This window comes from Tachypleus tridentatus, chromosome 13 (assembly GCF_004210375.1).
Source record: "Tachypleus tridentatus isolate NWPU-2018 chromosome 13, ASM421037v1, whole genome shotgun sequence".
NCBI classification, from domain to species: domain Eukaryota; kingdom Metazoa; phylum Arthropoda; class Merostomata; order Xiphosura; family Limulidae; genus Tachypleus; species Tachypleus tridentatus.
In genome coordinates this window covers 258,274,140-258,289,483 of record NC_134837.1, presented here as the reverse complement: position 1 = coordinate 258,289,483, position 15,344 = coordinate 258,274,140, and the positions used below count along the sequence as shown (strand labels likewise).

Genomic DNA, 15,344 nt, shown 5'->3' with positions numbered 1-15,344 from the left:
ACTAGATGGTGGGTACTATTGGCTAGCTTCATCCCTTCTTCTCTGTAAGCAACACTAGATGGTGGGTACTATTGGCTAGCTTCATCCCTTCTTCTCTGTAAGCAACACTAGATGGTGGGTACTATTGGCTAGCTTCATCCCTTCTTCTCTGTAAGCAACACTAGATACTATTGGCTAGCTTCATCTTCTCTGTAAGCAACACTAGATGGTGGGTACTATTGGCTAGCTTCATCCCTTCTTCTCTGTAAGCAACACTAGATGGTGGGTACTATTGGCTAGCTTCATCCCTTCTTCTCTGTAAGCAACACTAGATGGTGCTAGGTAAGCAACACTAGATGGTGGGTACTATTGGCTAGCTTCATCCCTTCTTCTCTGTAAGCAACACTAGATGGTGGGTACTATTGGCTAGCTTCATCCCTTCTTCTCTGTAAGCTCAAAAGTGACAGCTGTGTGCAGATAGTCTTTGTATTGGCTTGTTGGAAATTTTGAAACATAAAAACTTAATCTGTTCATAAGAATAAAGAAAAGAAAACCTAACTAATCACGTGTATTTTTTAACTACTTCACTCTATGTATATGTAAAACAGGAAAACACGAGAAAATAGGCCTACATCATTTGTAAGTGTAGAATGCAGCGTTCGACTTTAGTTATGTTAAATTACATAAATGTGTGTGGTTTTAATTTGTATGGAAAAGTTTTAATGCTCTGATCTTGTTGGGAATTCTGTAATGTTTGTTTATGTAAGTTAAAATCATTTATTTAGCGTCTTGGTTTATTAAAGTGGAGGCTTAATCGCGAAGAATTATCTTTCTTTGGTTTTTAATGACCGGCGTGACACTTGGGATTATAACATAGAAACATCCAGTTTTGAGTTTCATGTTGACCTACATATGCGCTTGCTTTTCCGGTTTGGAGAATGTGACATCGCGAAAGGTGATAACCTTAATTCTGGTAAGACGAGGTTGAGACCGAAGATAGGTTACGAAAGAGAAAAAAATTGAAATAGTGATGTAAAACTTAGCACACCCAGTCGTTCGACTTTCTTTCTGCTTAGTATGGGTCCTTCAGTGTGGGCTGACGAGACACGTTAAAGTAAAGGTGATTCTTAATTGTGTCATCCTATGAAACCATAAGATCACTCGCAGTTTTAACATTATTTGTGGCGAACAACAACAAAAGTGTGGAGTCACGACATTCTGACCACAGCGCCCTCTTTCAATGAAAGCCTTATTCTGCATAACAATTGTTAGAAGAAGTCTCTTAAAACATTAGTAATTCCATAAACTTTATGTTAAAGAGCTACAAAGGATATATGTTACAAATTTCAAACACCAGTGAAAATATTAACAACTGGTGGACTTACTTATTCTACACAAAATAAAATATTAAAACCTCCAAATTTGGGGATTAATGAGGTACTATGTATTCTTTGATAGATCGTTTAGGCAGAGTATTCATGATGACACTTTGTAGAATGGACGGCAACTGTCTGTTGTGGAGACACAACTATGGAGGGCGAAGCTTCGAAAGTCTTCCGCCTTTCGTCTTCAGATCAGTATGCGTGTCTAGGTGCTGTCTGTTTTTCATAGTGTCTTGGTGGACAACACCTAGACACGCATACTGATCTGAAGACGAAAGGCGGAAGACTTTCGAAGCTTCGCCCTCCATAGTTGTGTCTCCACAACAGACAGTTGCCGTCCATTCTACAAAGAGATACTATGTAGTTATGTGATCGTAATATCAAATTTTCTCAGTTTTTTAACTTTTTGTTTTATTTTCGACAGCAGACTTATTTTAATTCAGGTATATAGCTGAAACAACGTATTACTGACAATACACAACGTACTCTTAAAAGTATAAACCACTTATTTTTAATGTTAAAGTAAGTCTGATAACTCTTATTTTACTTGAACCTGTAATACAAGTTGGATACAAAAGTTTTGCCCCATGGCTATGGGTTGGAGGTGATTATCTCTTTAATTTCTTTCCTACTTTGTGATACTTTTAACCAAAATCCATGGAAGTATTCTGTTTAATAGTCTATTTAAAAGTATCCATAGGTTTGAAAAACAGCCTAAAATAAGTTTAAAAAACAATATAACTCATAAAGAAGAACAAAAGTTTCTCTTTTGTTCGATACTTTTGTAAAAATGAAAATGGTTTATCAACACTATACATTAACTAGTAAAGCTTATGGTAGTAACAACTATATACATTAACTAGTAAAGCTTATGGTAGTAACAACTATATACATTAACTAGTAAAGCTTATGGTAGTAACAACTATATACATTAACTAGTAAAGCTTATGGTAGTAACAACTATATACATTAACTAGTAAAGCTTATGGTAGTAACAACTATATACATTAACTAGTAAAGCTTATGGTAGTAACAACTATATACATTAACTAGTAAAGCTCATGGTAGTAACAACTATATACATTAACTAGTAAAGCTTATGGTAGTAACAACTATATACATTAACTAGTAAAGCTCATGGTAGTAACAACTATATACGTTAACTAGTAAAGCTCATGGTAGTAACAACTATATACGTTAACTAGTAAAGCTCATGGTAGTAACAACTATATACGTTAACTAGTAAAGCTCATGGTAGTAACAACTATATACGTTAACTAGTAAAGCTCATGGTAGTAACAACTATATACATTAACTAGTAAAGCTCATGGTAGTAACAACTATATACATTAACTAGTAAAGCTCATGGTAGTAACAACTATATACATTAACTAGTAAAGCTTATGGTAGTAACAACTATATACATTAACTAGTAAAGCTTATGGTAGTAACAACTATATACATTAACTAGTAAAGCTTATGGTAGTAACAACTATATACATTAACTAGTAAAGCTCATGGTAGTAACAACTATATACATTAACTAGTAAAGCTCATGGTAGTAACAACTATATACATTAACTAGTAAAGCTTATGGTAGTAACAACTATATACATTAACTAGTAAAGCTTATGGTAGTAACAACTATATACATTAACTAGTAAAGCTTATGGTAGTAACAACTATATACATTAACTAGTAAAGCTTATGGTAGTAACAACTATATACATTAACTAGTAAAGCTTATGGTAGTAACAACTATATACATTAACTAGTAAAGCTTATGGTAGTAACAACTATATACATTAACTAGTAAAGCTTATGGTAGTAACAACTATGTACATTAACTAGTAAAGCTTATGGTAGTAACAACTATATACGTTAACTAGTAAAGCTTATGGTAGTAACAACTATATACATTAACTAGTAAAGCTTATGGTAGTAACAACTATATACATTAACTAGTAAAGCTCATGGTAGTAACAACTATATACGTTAACTAGTAAAGCTCATGGTAGTAACAACTATATACGTTAACTAGTAAAGCTTATGGTAGTAACAACTATATACATTAACTAGTAAAGCTTATGGTAGTAACAACTATATACATTAACTAGTAAAGCTTATGGTAGTAACAACTATGTACGTTAACTAGTAAAGCTCATGGTAGTAACAACTATATACGTTAACTAGTAAAGCTCATGGTAGTAACAACTATATACGTTAACTAGTAAAGCTCATGGTAGTAACAACTATATACATTAACTAGTAAAGCTTATGGTAGTAACAACTATATACATTAACTAGTAAAGCTTATGGTAGTAACAACTATATACATTAACTAGTAAAGCTTATGGTAGTAACAACTATATACATTAACTAGTAAAGCTTATGGTAGTAACAACTATATACATTAACTAGTAAAGCTTATGGTAGTAACAACTATATACATTAACTAGTAAAAAGCTATATACATTAACTAGTAAACAACTATATACATTAACTAGTAAAGCTTATGGTAGTAACAACTATATACATTAACTAGTAAAGCTTATGGTAGTAACAACTATATACATTAACTAGTAAAGCTTATGGTAGTAACAACTATATACATTAACTAGTAAAGCTTATGGTAGTAACAACTATATACATTAACTAGTAAAGCTTATGGTAGTAACTACATTAACTACATTAAAAGCTTATGGTAGTAACAACTATAGTAACAATTAACTAGTAAAGCTTATGGTGGTAGTAACAACTATATACATTAACAAGTTTATGGTAGTAACAATATATACATTAACTAGTAAAAAGCTTATGGTAGTAACAACTATATACATTAACTAGTAAAGCTTATGGTAGTAACAACTATATACATTAACTAGTAAACTTTATGGTAGTAACTATTAACTAGTAAAGCTTATGGTAGTAACAACTATATACATTAACTAGTAAAGCTTATGGTAGTAACAACTATATACATTAACTAGTAAAGTTTATGGTAGTACAATTAACATTACTAGTAAAGTTTATGGTAGTAACTAGTAAACTATATACATTAACTAGTAAAGCTTATGGTAGTAACAACTATATACATTAACTAGTAAAGCTTATGGTAGTAACAACTATATACATTAACTAGTAAAGCTTATGGTAGTAACAACTATATACATTAACTAGTAAAGCTTATGGTAGTAACAACTATATACATTAACTAGTAAAGCTTATGGTAGTAACAACTATATACATTAACTAGTAAAGCTTATGGTAGTAACAACTATATACATTAACTAGTAAAGCTTATGGTAGTAACAACTATATACATTAACTAGTAAAGCTTATGGTAGTAACAACTATATACATTAACTAGTAAAGCTTATGGTAGTAACAACTATATACATTAACTAGTAAAGCTTATGGTAGTAACAACTATATACATTAACTAGTAAAGCTTATGGTAGTAACAACTATATACATTAACTAGTAAAGCTTATGGTAGTAACAACTATATACATTAACTAGTAAAGCTTATGGTAGTAACAACTATATACATTAACTAGTAAAGCTTATGGTAATAACAACTATATACATTAACTAGTAAAGCTTATGGTAGTAACAACTATATACATTAACTAGTAAAGCTTATGGTAGTAACAACTATATACATTAACTAGTAAAGCTTATGGTAGTAACAACTATATACATTAACTAGTAAAGCTCATGGTAGTAACAACTATATACGTTAACTAGTAAAGCTCATGGTAGTAACAACTATATACATTAACTAGTAAAGCTTATGGTAGTAACAACTATATACATTAACTAGTAAAGCTTATGGTAGTAACAACTATATACATTAACTAGTAAAGCTTATGGTAGTAACAACTATATACATTAACTAGTAAAGCTTATGGTAGTAACAACTATATACATTAACTAGTAAAGCTCATGGTAGTAACAACTATATACATTAACTAGTAAAACATGGTAGTAACAACTATATACATTAACTAGTAAAGCTTATGGTAGTAACAACTATATACATTAACTAGTAAACTTATGGTAGTAACAACTATATACATTAACTAGTAAAGCTTATGGTAGTAACAACTATAGTACATTAACTAGTAAAGTAAAGCATGGTAGTAACAACTATATACATTAACTAGTAAAGCTTATGGTAGTAACAACTATATACATTAACTAGTAAAGCTTATGGTAGTAACAACTATATACATTAACTAGTAAAGCTTATGGTAGTAACAACTATATACATTAACTAGTAAAGCTTATGGTAGTAACAACTATATACATTACCTAGTAAAGTTTATGGTAGTAACAACTATATACATTAAGTAGTAAAGCTTATGGTAGTAACAACTATATACATTAACTAGTAAAGCTTATGGTAGTAACAACTATATACATTAACTAGTAAAGCTTATGGTAGTAACAACTATATACATTAACTAGTAAAGCTTATGGTAGTAACAACTATATACATTAACTAGTAAAGCTTATGGTAGTAACAACTATATACATTAACTAGTAAAGCTTATGGTAGTAACAACTATATACATTAACTAGTAAAGCTTATGGTAGTAACAACTATATACTATAGTAGCATTAACTAGTAAAGCTTATGATAGTGATAACTATATACATTAACTAGTAAAGCTTATGGTAGTAACAACTATATACATTAACTAGTAAAGCTTATGGTAGTAACAACTATATACATTAACTAGTAAAGCTTATGGTAGTAACAACTATATACATTAAGTAGTAAAGCTTATGGTAGTAACAACTATATACATTAACTAGTAAAGCTTATGGTAGTAAGAACTATATACGTTAACTAGTAAAGCTTATGGTAGTAACAACTATATACATTAACTAGTAAAGCTTATGGTAGTAACAACTATATACGTTAACTAGTAAAGCTTATGGTAGTAATATATTATTTATTGATTTATCATCCTTATAGATGCGGTACTTGTTCGCGTTTCCATTTCTCTTCCTTAACATGGTGACGTCAGAAGAACGTAAGTAACCAAATTTCTCTACCTGTAACATTTATTTCTTATGTGGAATATTTAAAGTTTGGAGGAGTTATGGTATTTTGAGATTAAAAAAAGAAATTCTCACTAAAGAAGTTGCTTGGACTGCAATGAATACAAGGTTTGATCTCTGCTACTTGCAAAGCGAAAGTTGGACAAACATTTTCAAATTGGTGTTTAAAATGGGAAGGTGTCAAGGTTCAGAGGTTAGTTCTAGACACAGTCTCTTCGTGTATAAAATCGAAGAAATATGGAAATTTCTTCAGAAACTATCTTACAAGAGCACTTGCTTTGTATGCAAGAGGCACTGAGTTTGATCAAAAGAGATGTTAAAGTTGGAGTACGCCATTGAGCTGTGTACTAGAAGTACTTAACCTTTCTAACCTGAACAGCACCTTGTGCAACAAATGAGCTAGGTGACCAGTTCCCAAGGTTCAATAATTAGAGACATCCATGATTTGAAACTGCTGACCAGAGATGCAACCCATCAACTGCACCTGATATCCAGATAAGTACACAAGCGAATAAGTTGGAGTTACACTTACTGTAACGAATAAGAGTACAGAACATGCTCAGTGATATACTGCGTGTTCGAACCTTGGCCATTCATTTCCAGAGCACAAGAGGTCCAGCCCTGGATTAAGATAGTTTCTTTAATTAGTTAAGTATTTAGTGAACGAGAAATGCGTAACATGCTTCAACGGGTTTTCAGCCTTATGCATACTTCTTTCTCTTTTCAAGCATACCTGTCAGATTATGTCGTGTTTCGCCAGTTAACCACTGTACTTTGCTTCTAGACGATCGTGTCCACATAGAGTAATTGGTAGTGATTTGATTTTAAAATATCCAGGCATTGATAGAAAGTTCATGGTCAGAACTTCTCTCGAGTACAACGGAATCAAAGAGTGTATGTGAAATAAAAAAATGTGAAAACATAATGGTTGTGAAGACTTTTCAATATTAAACAAAGTTCTGCAGTCATGGAAGCTCTTCAGTTACTGTTTTTATAAATCATGAGTACTGTTGTATGAGAAATGTCATCTTGTGACGTATAGTTTTATAATTACACATTCCATGTTCATAGAAGTAAACATGTACAAATATCTATATGACCATCCCTTGACAGTTATGTGAATTTTAACATCTAATGAAAGAGACAGTGTTACAACACAACTAGACCTCATGAGGCTCGAGAATCAAATTTATATAGAGGTCCTTAACCACTGTTGTTAATTATTATCCTCCCCATGAACCTACGAGATCCAGGGATTTAATCCAACCAGTAACATAAGTAGTCGTGCTCGTGGTTGGCAAAAATTAAAACGCATCATACATGATGGATAACTAATAACAGTTGGAACAGTCAACATGGTTTCACTAAAGGAAAATTTTTCTTACAAATCTTTTGACATTCTTTGGAAAGGTTACTGTTTCGTTAGATGAGGGTAAGGATGTAGATGTATCTATTTACAGAAAGAATATGACAAGATGCCACATAAATGGTTTGTAAAAAAATGTCCCTATAAGTGTGAGAGATAAGTTAGCTAATTGTATAAAAGAAATCAGAGGGTTGTTACAAATGAACTTCAGTTAAACTGGATTAATGTCACAAATAGGTACCTCATGGATCAGTTTTAGGACCTTTGCTATTTTTATTTATATTAATGACATATATGAAGGAATAGTCAACAAAGTACATAAATTTGCGAATGATATCGATGTACTTAGTGTTATTAGTTGTGAAGATTTACAAAGATCATTCAGTGAGTTGGGTAAATAAATATCAGATGTGTTTTAATTATAATAAATGTAAGATAATGCATGTTGGTTATCATTGAATTATAAATTTAATTTGGATGGGAATAACTTTGATACTGTCATAAAAGTAAAGGGATCTTGGTGTAATAACTGATCAGTCTATAAAACCATCCAGTGTTCTGTTGTTGGTCGTAGGGAAAATAAAATTTTAGGTTACCTCTAGGAATATGGAATAAAAGTCTAAAAAGGTTATAGTTTCATTGTATAGGTCATCGGTTAGGCTACATTTGGAGTATTATGTTCAGTCTTGGGCTCCTTATCTGAGTAAGGATATTGAATTGCTGGATAGAGTTCAGAGAAAGGTTACTAGAATGTTGACTGGGATGGAGGGGGTTGTCATACAATAAGAGGTAAATATTTCTGAAATCTTGAAGAAATAAAAAGGTGTTATAGGGGATCTGATCGAAGTGTTCAAGATTGTAAATGGAATAAAATGATGGTGTTAATAAATAATATTTTTTGAGACTTTACAGTGAGAATAGTAGGACTAAGGGACACAAATATAAATTTTGGTAAGATAGGTGTCATATTCAGCTAAGTAAGTTTAATTTTTCTGACACGATGACTAACTTTTGGAAATGGTCACCTTTGTATGTAGTGGAACCAGTAAATATAAGTGAATTTAAGAGACAGCTTCGTAAGTATATGAATGATAAAAGCTGGCTTTAAGATATTTTCTTATTTGGTTATCTTTATCTATTAGTTTTAGTTTAGTGTAAATTAAGGAACAGCCTAGAAAGACCTGCAGGCTCTTTGCTGTCCCTAAACTTTATGCTTTGTTATATGTTATATGAATACAAGGTGCTGAGATTCATGACGATTAACACCAAAAACTACCATTTACTGTATGTAATGAATTTCAAAACATGTTAAAATTTTCTCGGACAATAATTACAACTAACGCCACAAAAAAATGTTTTTCAAGAAAAAAACAGAAATACATTTAGAATTCTGTCTCCCCCCTTCTTCAGTAATCGGCAAAAATACAAATGAAATAATTTGATACATAGCTAATGCAAATATATTATATTTCAGATACTTTAGTGAAGAGACACTCGACAGATTTGAAAATAGTGTGTTATTTCACCAATTGGGCAGCCTACAGACCAGGACTAGCCAAGTTCACACCCCAGAATATCAACCCTTATCTCTGCACCCATCTCATTTACGCCTTTGCTGCATTAAATAAAGATTACGAGCTTAAACCATATGATCCATACAATGATATAGAGCAAGGTAAACTTGTTTTCAATCCATTTTTTAAGATGTTTAACATTTCTTTGCGAGTCCATAACAGTTAAAAGAAGTTATTAACATAACATCCAGTCTTCTTATTTGTGTCTCAAGATAAAAGTCTCGCATATCATTCAGAAATGAAAGTTATTAAAGCCGATTTTGCGCTGATTTATCTGTTATGTTTATTACAGAGTAAGATTTAATTTTAGATTCTATTTCTGTTCTTTTATCAGGTAAGATTTGACCCGAGTTTTTGTTTCCTTTTGTCTTTTTATTAAAAAGTAGGATTTAATCTCAGTCGTTGTTATCTTTTGTCTTTTTATAAGGCCCGGCATGGCCAGATGGTCATGTCGCTCCTTTGAATCCTAGTCATACCAAACAGCTCGCCCTTTCAGCCGCGAGAGAGTTATAATGTGTTGGTCAATCCCACTATTCGTTGGTAAAAAAGTAGTCCAAGAGTTGTTGGCGCTGGGTGGTGATGACTAGCTGTCTTCTCTCTAGCCTTACACTACTAAACTAGGGACGGCTAACGCAGATAGCCCTAGTGTATCTTTGGGCGAAAATTCAAAAACAAACAAGCAAATCTTTTTTATCATGAGGTAAGATTTAATCTCAGCTGTGTCTTGTTCTCACAAGGTAAGACATAATATTAGCTGACGGTAGGTGGCTGCCTTCCTTGTAGTTTACCAGCTTAAAATTTGCGCAACTTAGTGCGAAAAGTTTTGAAACAATCAAGCAAAACAAAACTTATGAAATATCAGGAGAAAATTAAGTAAAAATCCAATAGCAAAATAATTCTAATTCGTACCAGATCCTGTTTGTAACAACGTTTCAACAATGGGTAAGAACATGATCTATTCAAGTAGTGTGTTCTTGGAGAGTTTGGATTGGTTTGTTTGAAATTACATGCAAAGCTACACGAGGGCTATCTGCGCTAGCCGTTCTTAATTTAGCAGTGTAAGACTATAGGGAAGGCACATAGTCATCATCACCTACCGCCAACTCTTGGGCTACTCATTTTCCCAACGAATAGTAAGATTGACCGTAACATTATATCGCCACCACGGCTGAAAGGGCGAGCATGTTTTATGTGTTGGGTATTCGAACGCGTAATCCTCAGATTGCTAGCCGAGTGCCTTAACCACCTGATCATGCCAGGCCGTGTTTTTGGAGAGAATGACCTCAAAGTTCTAACCATAATATTGTTGTTTTTTTGTTTTTTTATTGGTTTTTGTATGGCTTTGTAGTTTGTTCAGAACTTTTAGAAAATTAAACATATTACATGCGTGTCTTTCTAATACTATCTGAAACATATGCTGAGTTTGTAACGAAAACAGAAAAGATGAACTTACACTCTTGTCAAACAATCTTAAAAGTATATACTGGTTTTGGTTCCCAGGTAATTACAAGAAATTTGTTGGATTGAAATCGCACAACCCGAAATTAAAGACGATGGTTGCTATTGGAGGGTGGAATGAAGGCTCCAGCAGGTGGGTTGTATTTCAACTAGTCCATAAATTTAATATTTGATTTATTAAACACTGCCGTTATATATGCCCATAATGGTTTGGTTTTATCTTCGCTTAAAGAATCACTGCTTTAAACAATGAAGTGAAACAGCTAACCATAAAAAGTCCCGTTACACCTCCAACAAAGAGACTTTTATAAAAGTTTTTTTATATCCTAACTTAAATAAAAGAGCTTATTCAAATAACTTGTAGGCTGAACGAACCAAATAATAACAAGGTAATACGCTTACTTTGAGAATTCCCACTAACTTAAAGATTAGGCGGTGTGTGTGGAATTATGAATAAAGTACCATCAAACTAAAACAGCAGGAAACAGCCTCCTGGTGGTCAAATTGCTACGAACCATTTAGCATTATAAATGATTTTATAGCACGCAACGTAATAATAATAAAAAAATAATAACAGTTTAACATAAATAATAATAATAATAAAAATAAATAATAACATTTTAATATAAATAATAATAATAATAAAAATAAATAATAACATATTAACATAAATAATAATAATAATAAAAATAAACAACAACATATTAACATAAATAATAGTAATAATAAAAATAATAACATTTTAACATAAATAATAATAATAGAAATAAATAATATTTTAACATAAATAATGATAATAATAAAAATAAATAATAACATTTTAACTTAACTAATAATAATAATAAAAATAAATAATAGCATATTAACATAAATAATAATAATAATAATAATAAATAATAACATATTAACATAAATAATGTTTAAAGCTCTTCATTCTTCTCGAAAAATATTAGCTTTTGTTTGGTGCTTTCTTTAATCTATGTTTAAAACACGTGTTTAAAATCCCTTTGGATTTCCCTATCTGTGAAACATTCATGGTCACTTCTTGAGAGAGAATTCAACTTGATCATTAGTCTTCTGATATTCAACAACAGTGCTAACTGGCTGATGAATTTGTTACAGATTTTCCAAGCTCGTGGCAGACCACGTGAACAGAGAGCGGTTTATCCGTAGTGCTATCCGTTTTCTTCGGGAGTATGGGTTCGACGGGTTAGAGTTGGATTGGGAATACCCTGGTTTCAGAGACGGAGGATCTGATGATGATCGCTATGGTTACGGACAGTTGATCAGAGTAAGTAAGGCAGATAAAATAATTCACAAAACTGAATTAAGTTTCCCTTAATGGAGAAGTTTCGTGTCTTCCAAAATACCGAACATGCTGAATTAGCTGACGCTTTAAACACTGGCGAAAAGTCAAAGGTTATTGTTCAAGAACGTTTATTGCAGTGGGTTCACTGTTGACGAGAGTATGTAACTAAGGCAACAGTCCCGGCTCCATGTTGTCTTTGTTTGTTTTTGAATTTCGCACAAAGCTACTTGAGGGCTATCTCTGCTAGCCGTCCCTAATTTAGCAGTATAAAACTAGAGGGAAGGCAGCTAGTCATCACCACCCACCGCCAACTCTCGGGCTATTCTTCTACCAACGAAGAGTGGGATTGACCGTAACATTATAACGCCCCCAACGGCTGAAAGGGCGAGCATGTTTGGCGCGACGGGGATGCAAACCCGCGACCCTCAGATTACGAATCGCACGCCTTAATACGCTTGGCCATGCCGGGTCACCATGTTGTCTAAACTAAAGGGAGAGGGGGTACTGGCACATGTATAATGGAGCCAAATCTAAATCATATGGTGCGACAGCATTATCTTGGGAGAATGGGGGAGGGGACAGTGAATATTTCAGAGGACCAAGTCCCCCTGCCACTTGGCGTCAATGCCGATAACAGATTTTTTAGGACGAAACCTTAATTTAAATTGAGATAAACCTTTCATTATATTTTACTTCCAATACTCAAGTCACTTCACGTCTTTCTATTCATCCTCAGATAAACAACTAGATTGCTTCCTAGAGCTATTATGATGGCCTGGCATGGCCAAACGCGTAAGGCGTGCGACTCGTAATCCGAGGGGCGCGGGTTCGCGCCCGCGTCGCGCTAAACATGCTCGCCCTCCCAGCCGTGGGGGCGTATAATGTGACGGTCAATCCCACTATTTCGTTGGTAAAAGAGTAGCCCAAAAGTTGGCGGTGGGTGGTGATGACTAGCTGCCTTCCCTCTAGTCTTACACTGCAAAATTAGGGACGGCTAGCACAGATAGCCCTAGAGTAGCTTTGTGCGAAATTCAAAAACAAACAAACAAAAACAAGCTATTATGATTTCAACCATAACACTATGTAACACAAATTTTGTTCTGGATAGTATGTGTTATTTCTTAATTACCTCTGTTGTAAAAGTTTAGAAAATGACCATTATTCCCTTCAAATTTTGCTTTTGTGACCTGCATAATGAAATTTAGAAATTAATCTATTTTCTATGTAAAAACGGGCAAATTTGCACATTTTCATTTACATAAGGTCTGAATAAAACAATATATGAATCAAGATTTACATGTATTTGTACAAAAGTTATACAACAATGAACAAAAATGTTTAGAAGTGGGTAGTTTTAAGAGATTTGCGACTGTAATGTAAATCACTTTCACGTATCAGCCCCCAAATATAGTCTTCCATAATGTCTTCGATATACGCTCCTTGCTAGCGGCGTTCAAAGTCCAGTATATCTTGATGGAGGTGCTTGCCTTGCTCCTCTGAGTATGATCTCCATATTCTCCTTGAATTTATCAAGATGAGGGTCAAGGATATGGACTTTCAGGGACATCCTGCAGCCCATTTTGCCGTAGTTATTCACCAGAGCGTCAACCAGTTCCACAATATTTTCGGCCTTGTGATTGCCGAAGAAGCTCCGAACCACTGCGACAAAGTTGCCCCAAGATTTTTCTTCCTTCCTACTGAGCTTCTTGGGGAATTCTGTGCACTCTAGGAACTTCTTTATTTGTGGTCCAACGAAGACACCAGTTTTGACCTTTGCCTCAGACAGCTTAGGGAAGAAGTCTCGAAGGTACTTGAAGGCTGTAGACTCCTTATAAAGAGCTGTGACAAACTGTTTCATAAGACCCAATTTTATGTGCAACGGTGGGAACAACACCTTCTGAAGGTCCACTAGTGGTTCACATTTGACATTGTGCCTCTCCACAGAGAACTCGGTCCGTTGTGGCCAGTGCTTCCTGTCATAGTGCGCTGCGGTGTCCCTGCTGACCCAAAGGCAAAGATAACAGGGAAGCTTGGTAGAGCCTCCTTGGAGACCCATAGGGAATGCCACCATTTTGATGTCTCTGATAACCTCCCAGCCATACTCATCATAGTTCAAGGCTTTTAGCAAGGTATTGACACTGTTGTTTTCCTCTTTGAGGTGCACCAGAATGAGCCAGGGAAAGAGACGGATACTTATTCCCGTTATGGAGCACCACAGCTTTGAGGCTTCTGGATGGGCTATTAATGAAGAGGCGCCACTCGTTCGGGTTACAAGCAATTCCAATTGCCTCGCACAGACAGGATACATTGTGGCAAAAGCAGAGCCCATCTTGACGTGTGAATAAGCTTGAAAATTGTCGGTGACGTTTCTTCTGACTTGCATCTTTTTCACTTTCATCCAACAAATCCCACTCCTTGAGCCTGGATGTCAAAAGCATGACATTCGACTTTGTTAGACCAAGATCTCTGATCAAGTCATTGAAGTCTCCTTGGTTGAGGTAGTATTGGTTTCTCTCACCAGCTGCACCTCTGAAATTGTAATCTCTATCTTCAACATCCACCTCCTCTTGTGATTTGCTGCTCTCTTCCGAGGATGGCTGCTTTCTTTCTGGCAGAGTGGGTACAGAGAGCTCAGGCGTGACACTGGGGCGATGGATGATGGAAGGTCCAGATACATCATAGCAGATGCATTCTTGACAACTCGATGTTCGTTAGGGTCCACCATGCAGAAATAGCAATTGCTTGAGTGGTCAGTGGGTTCACGCCAAATTCTTGGAATAGCGAACTTCATGGCTCTCTTTTCCCCTCTGTACCATCCTGCAAAAGAGCAATAAATTGTTATTATGAAGAATAAATTTATTTCATCCACAACTGATGTGTAAGAGGTTCACGTAAAATATTTTATATTGATATATTTTCTATACGAGTGGAAATTTAAAAAATAAATTTAAAAATTTTTACATTCTAAAAGGTCTAAAATTTGTATTAAAAAATCGTACTATTCAAGCAAGCAGGAATTGTCCATCTTACCTTCTAGAGTTTTTTTTTTTTTGCAATGTTCGCAGGTATTTATTTCATCCACAACTGATGTGTAAGAGGTTCACGTAAAATATTTTATATTGATATATTTTCTATACGAGTGGAAATTTAAAAAATAAATTTAAAAATATTTAAATTCTAAAAGGTCTAAAATTTGTATAATA

The 15,344-nt window shown here is 33.8% G+C and overlaps 1 protein-coding gene across 1 annotated transcript in view; it reads left to right on the top strand.

Annotated features, from left to right (window-relative positions):
* Positions 1–15,344, top strand: part of LOC143236526 (uncharacterized) — a 41,004-nt gene that overhangs the window by 6,840 nt on the left and 18,820 nt on the right. The window contains exons 2-5 of the mRNA XM_076474825.1: positions 6,349–6,406; positions 9,275–9,475; positions 10,875–10,965; positions 11,955–12,123. Coding sequence (XP_076330940.1) covers positions 6,349–6,406; positions 9,275–9,475; positions 10,875–10,965; positions 11,955–12,123 — 519 coding nt within the window. The remainder of the gene's footprint in view (positions 1–6,348; positions 6,407–9,274; positions 9,476–10,874; positions 10,966–11,954; positions 12,124–15,344) is intronic.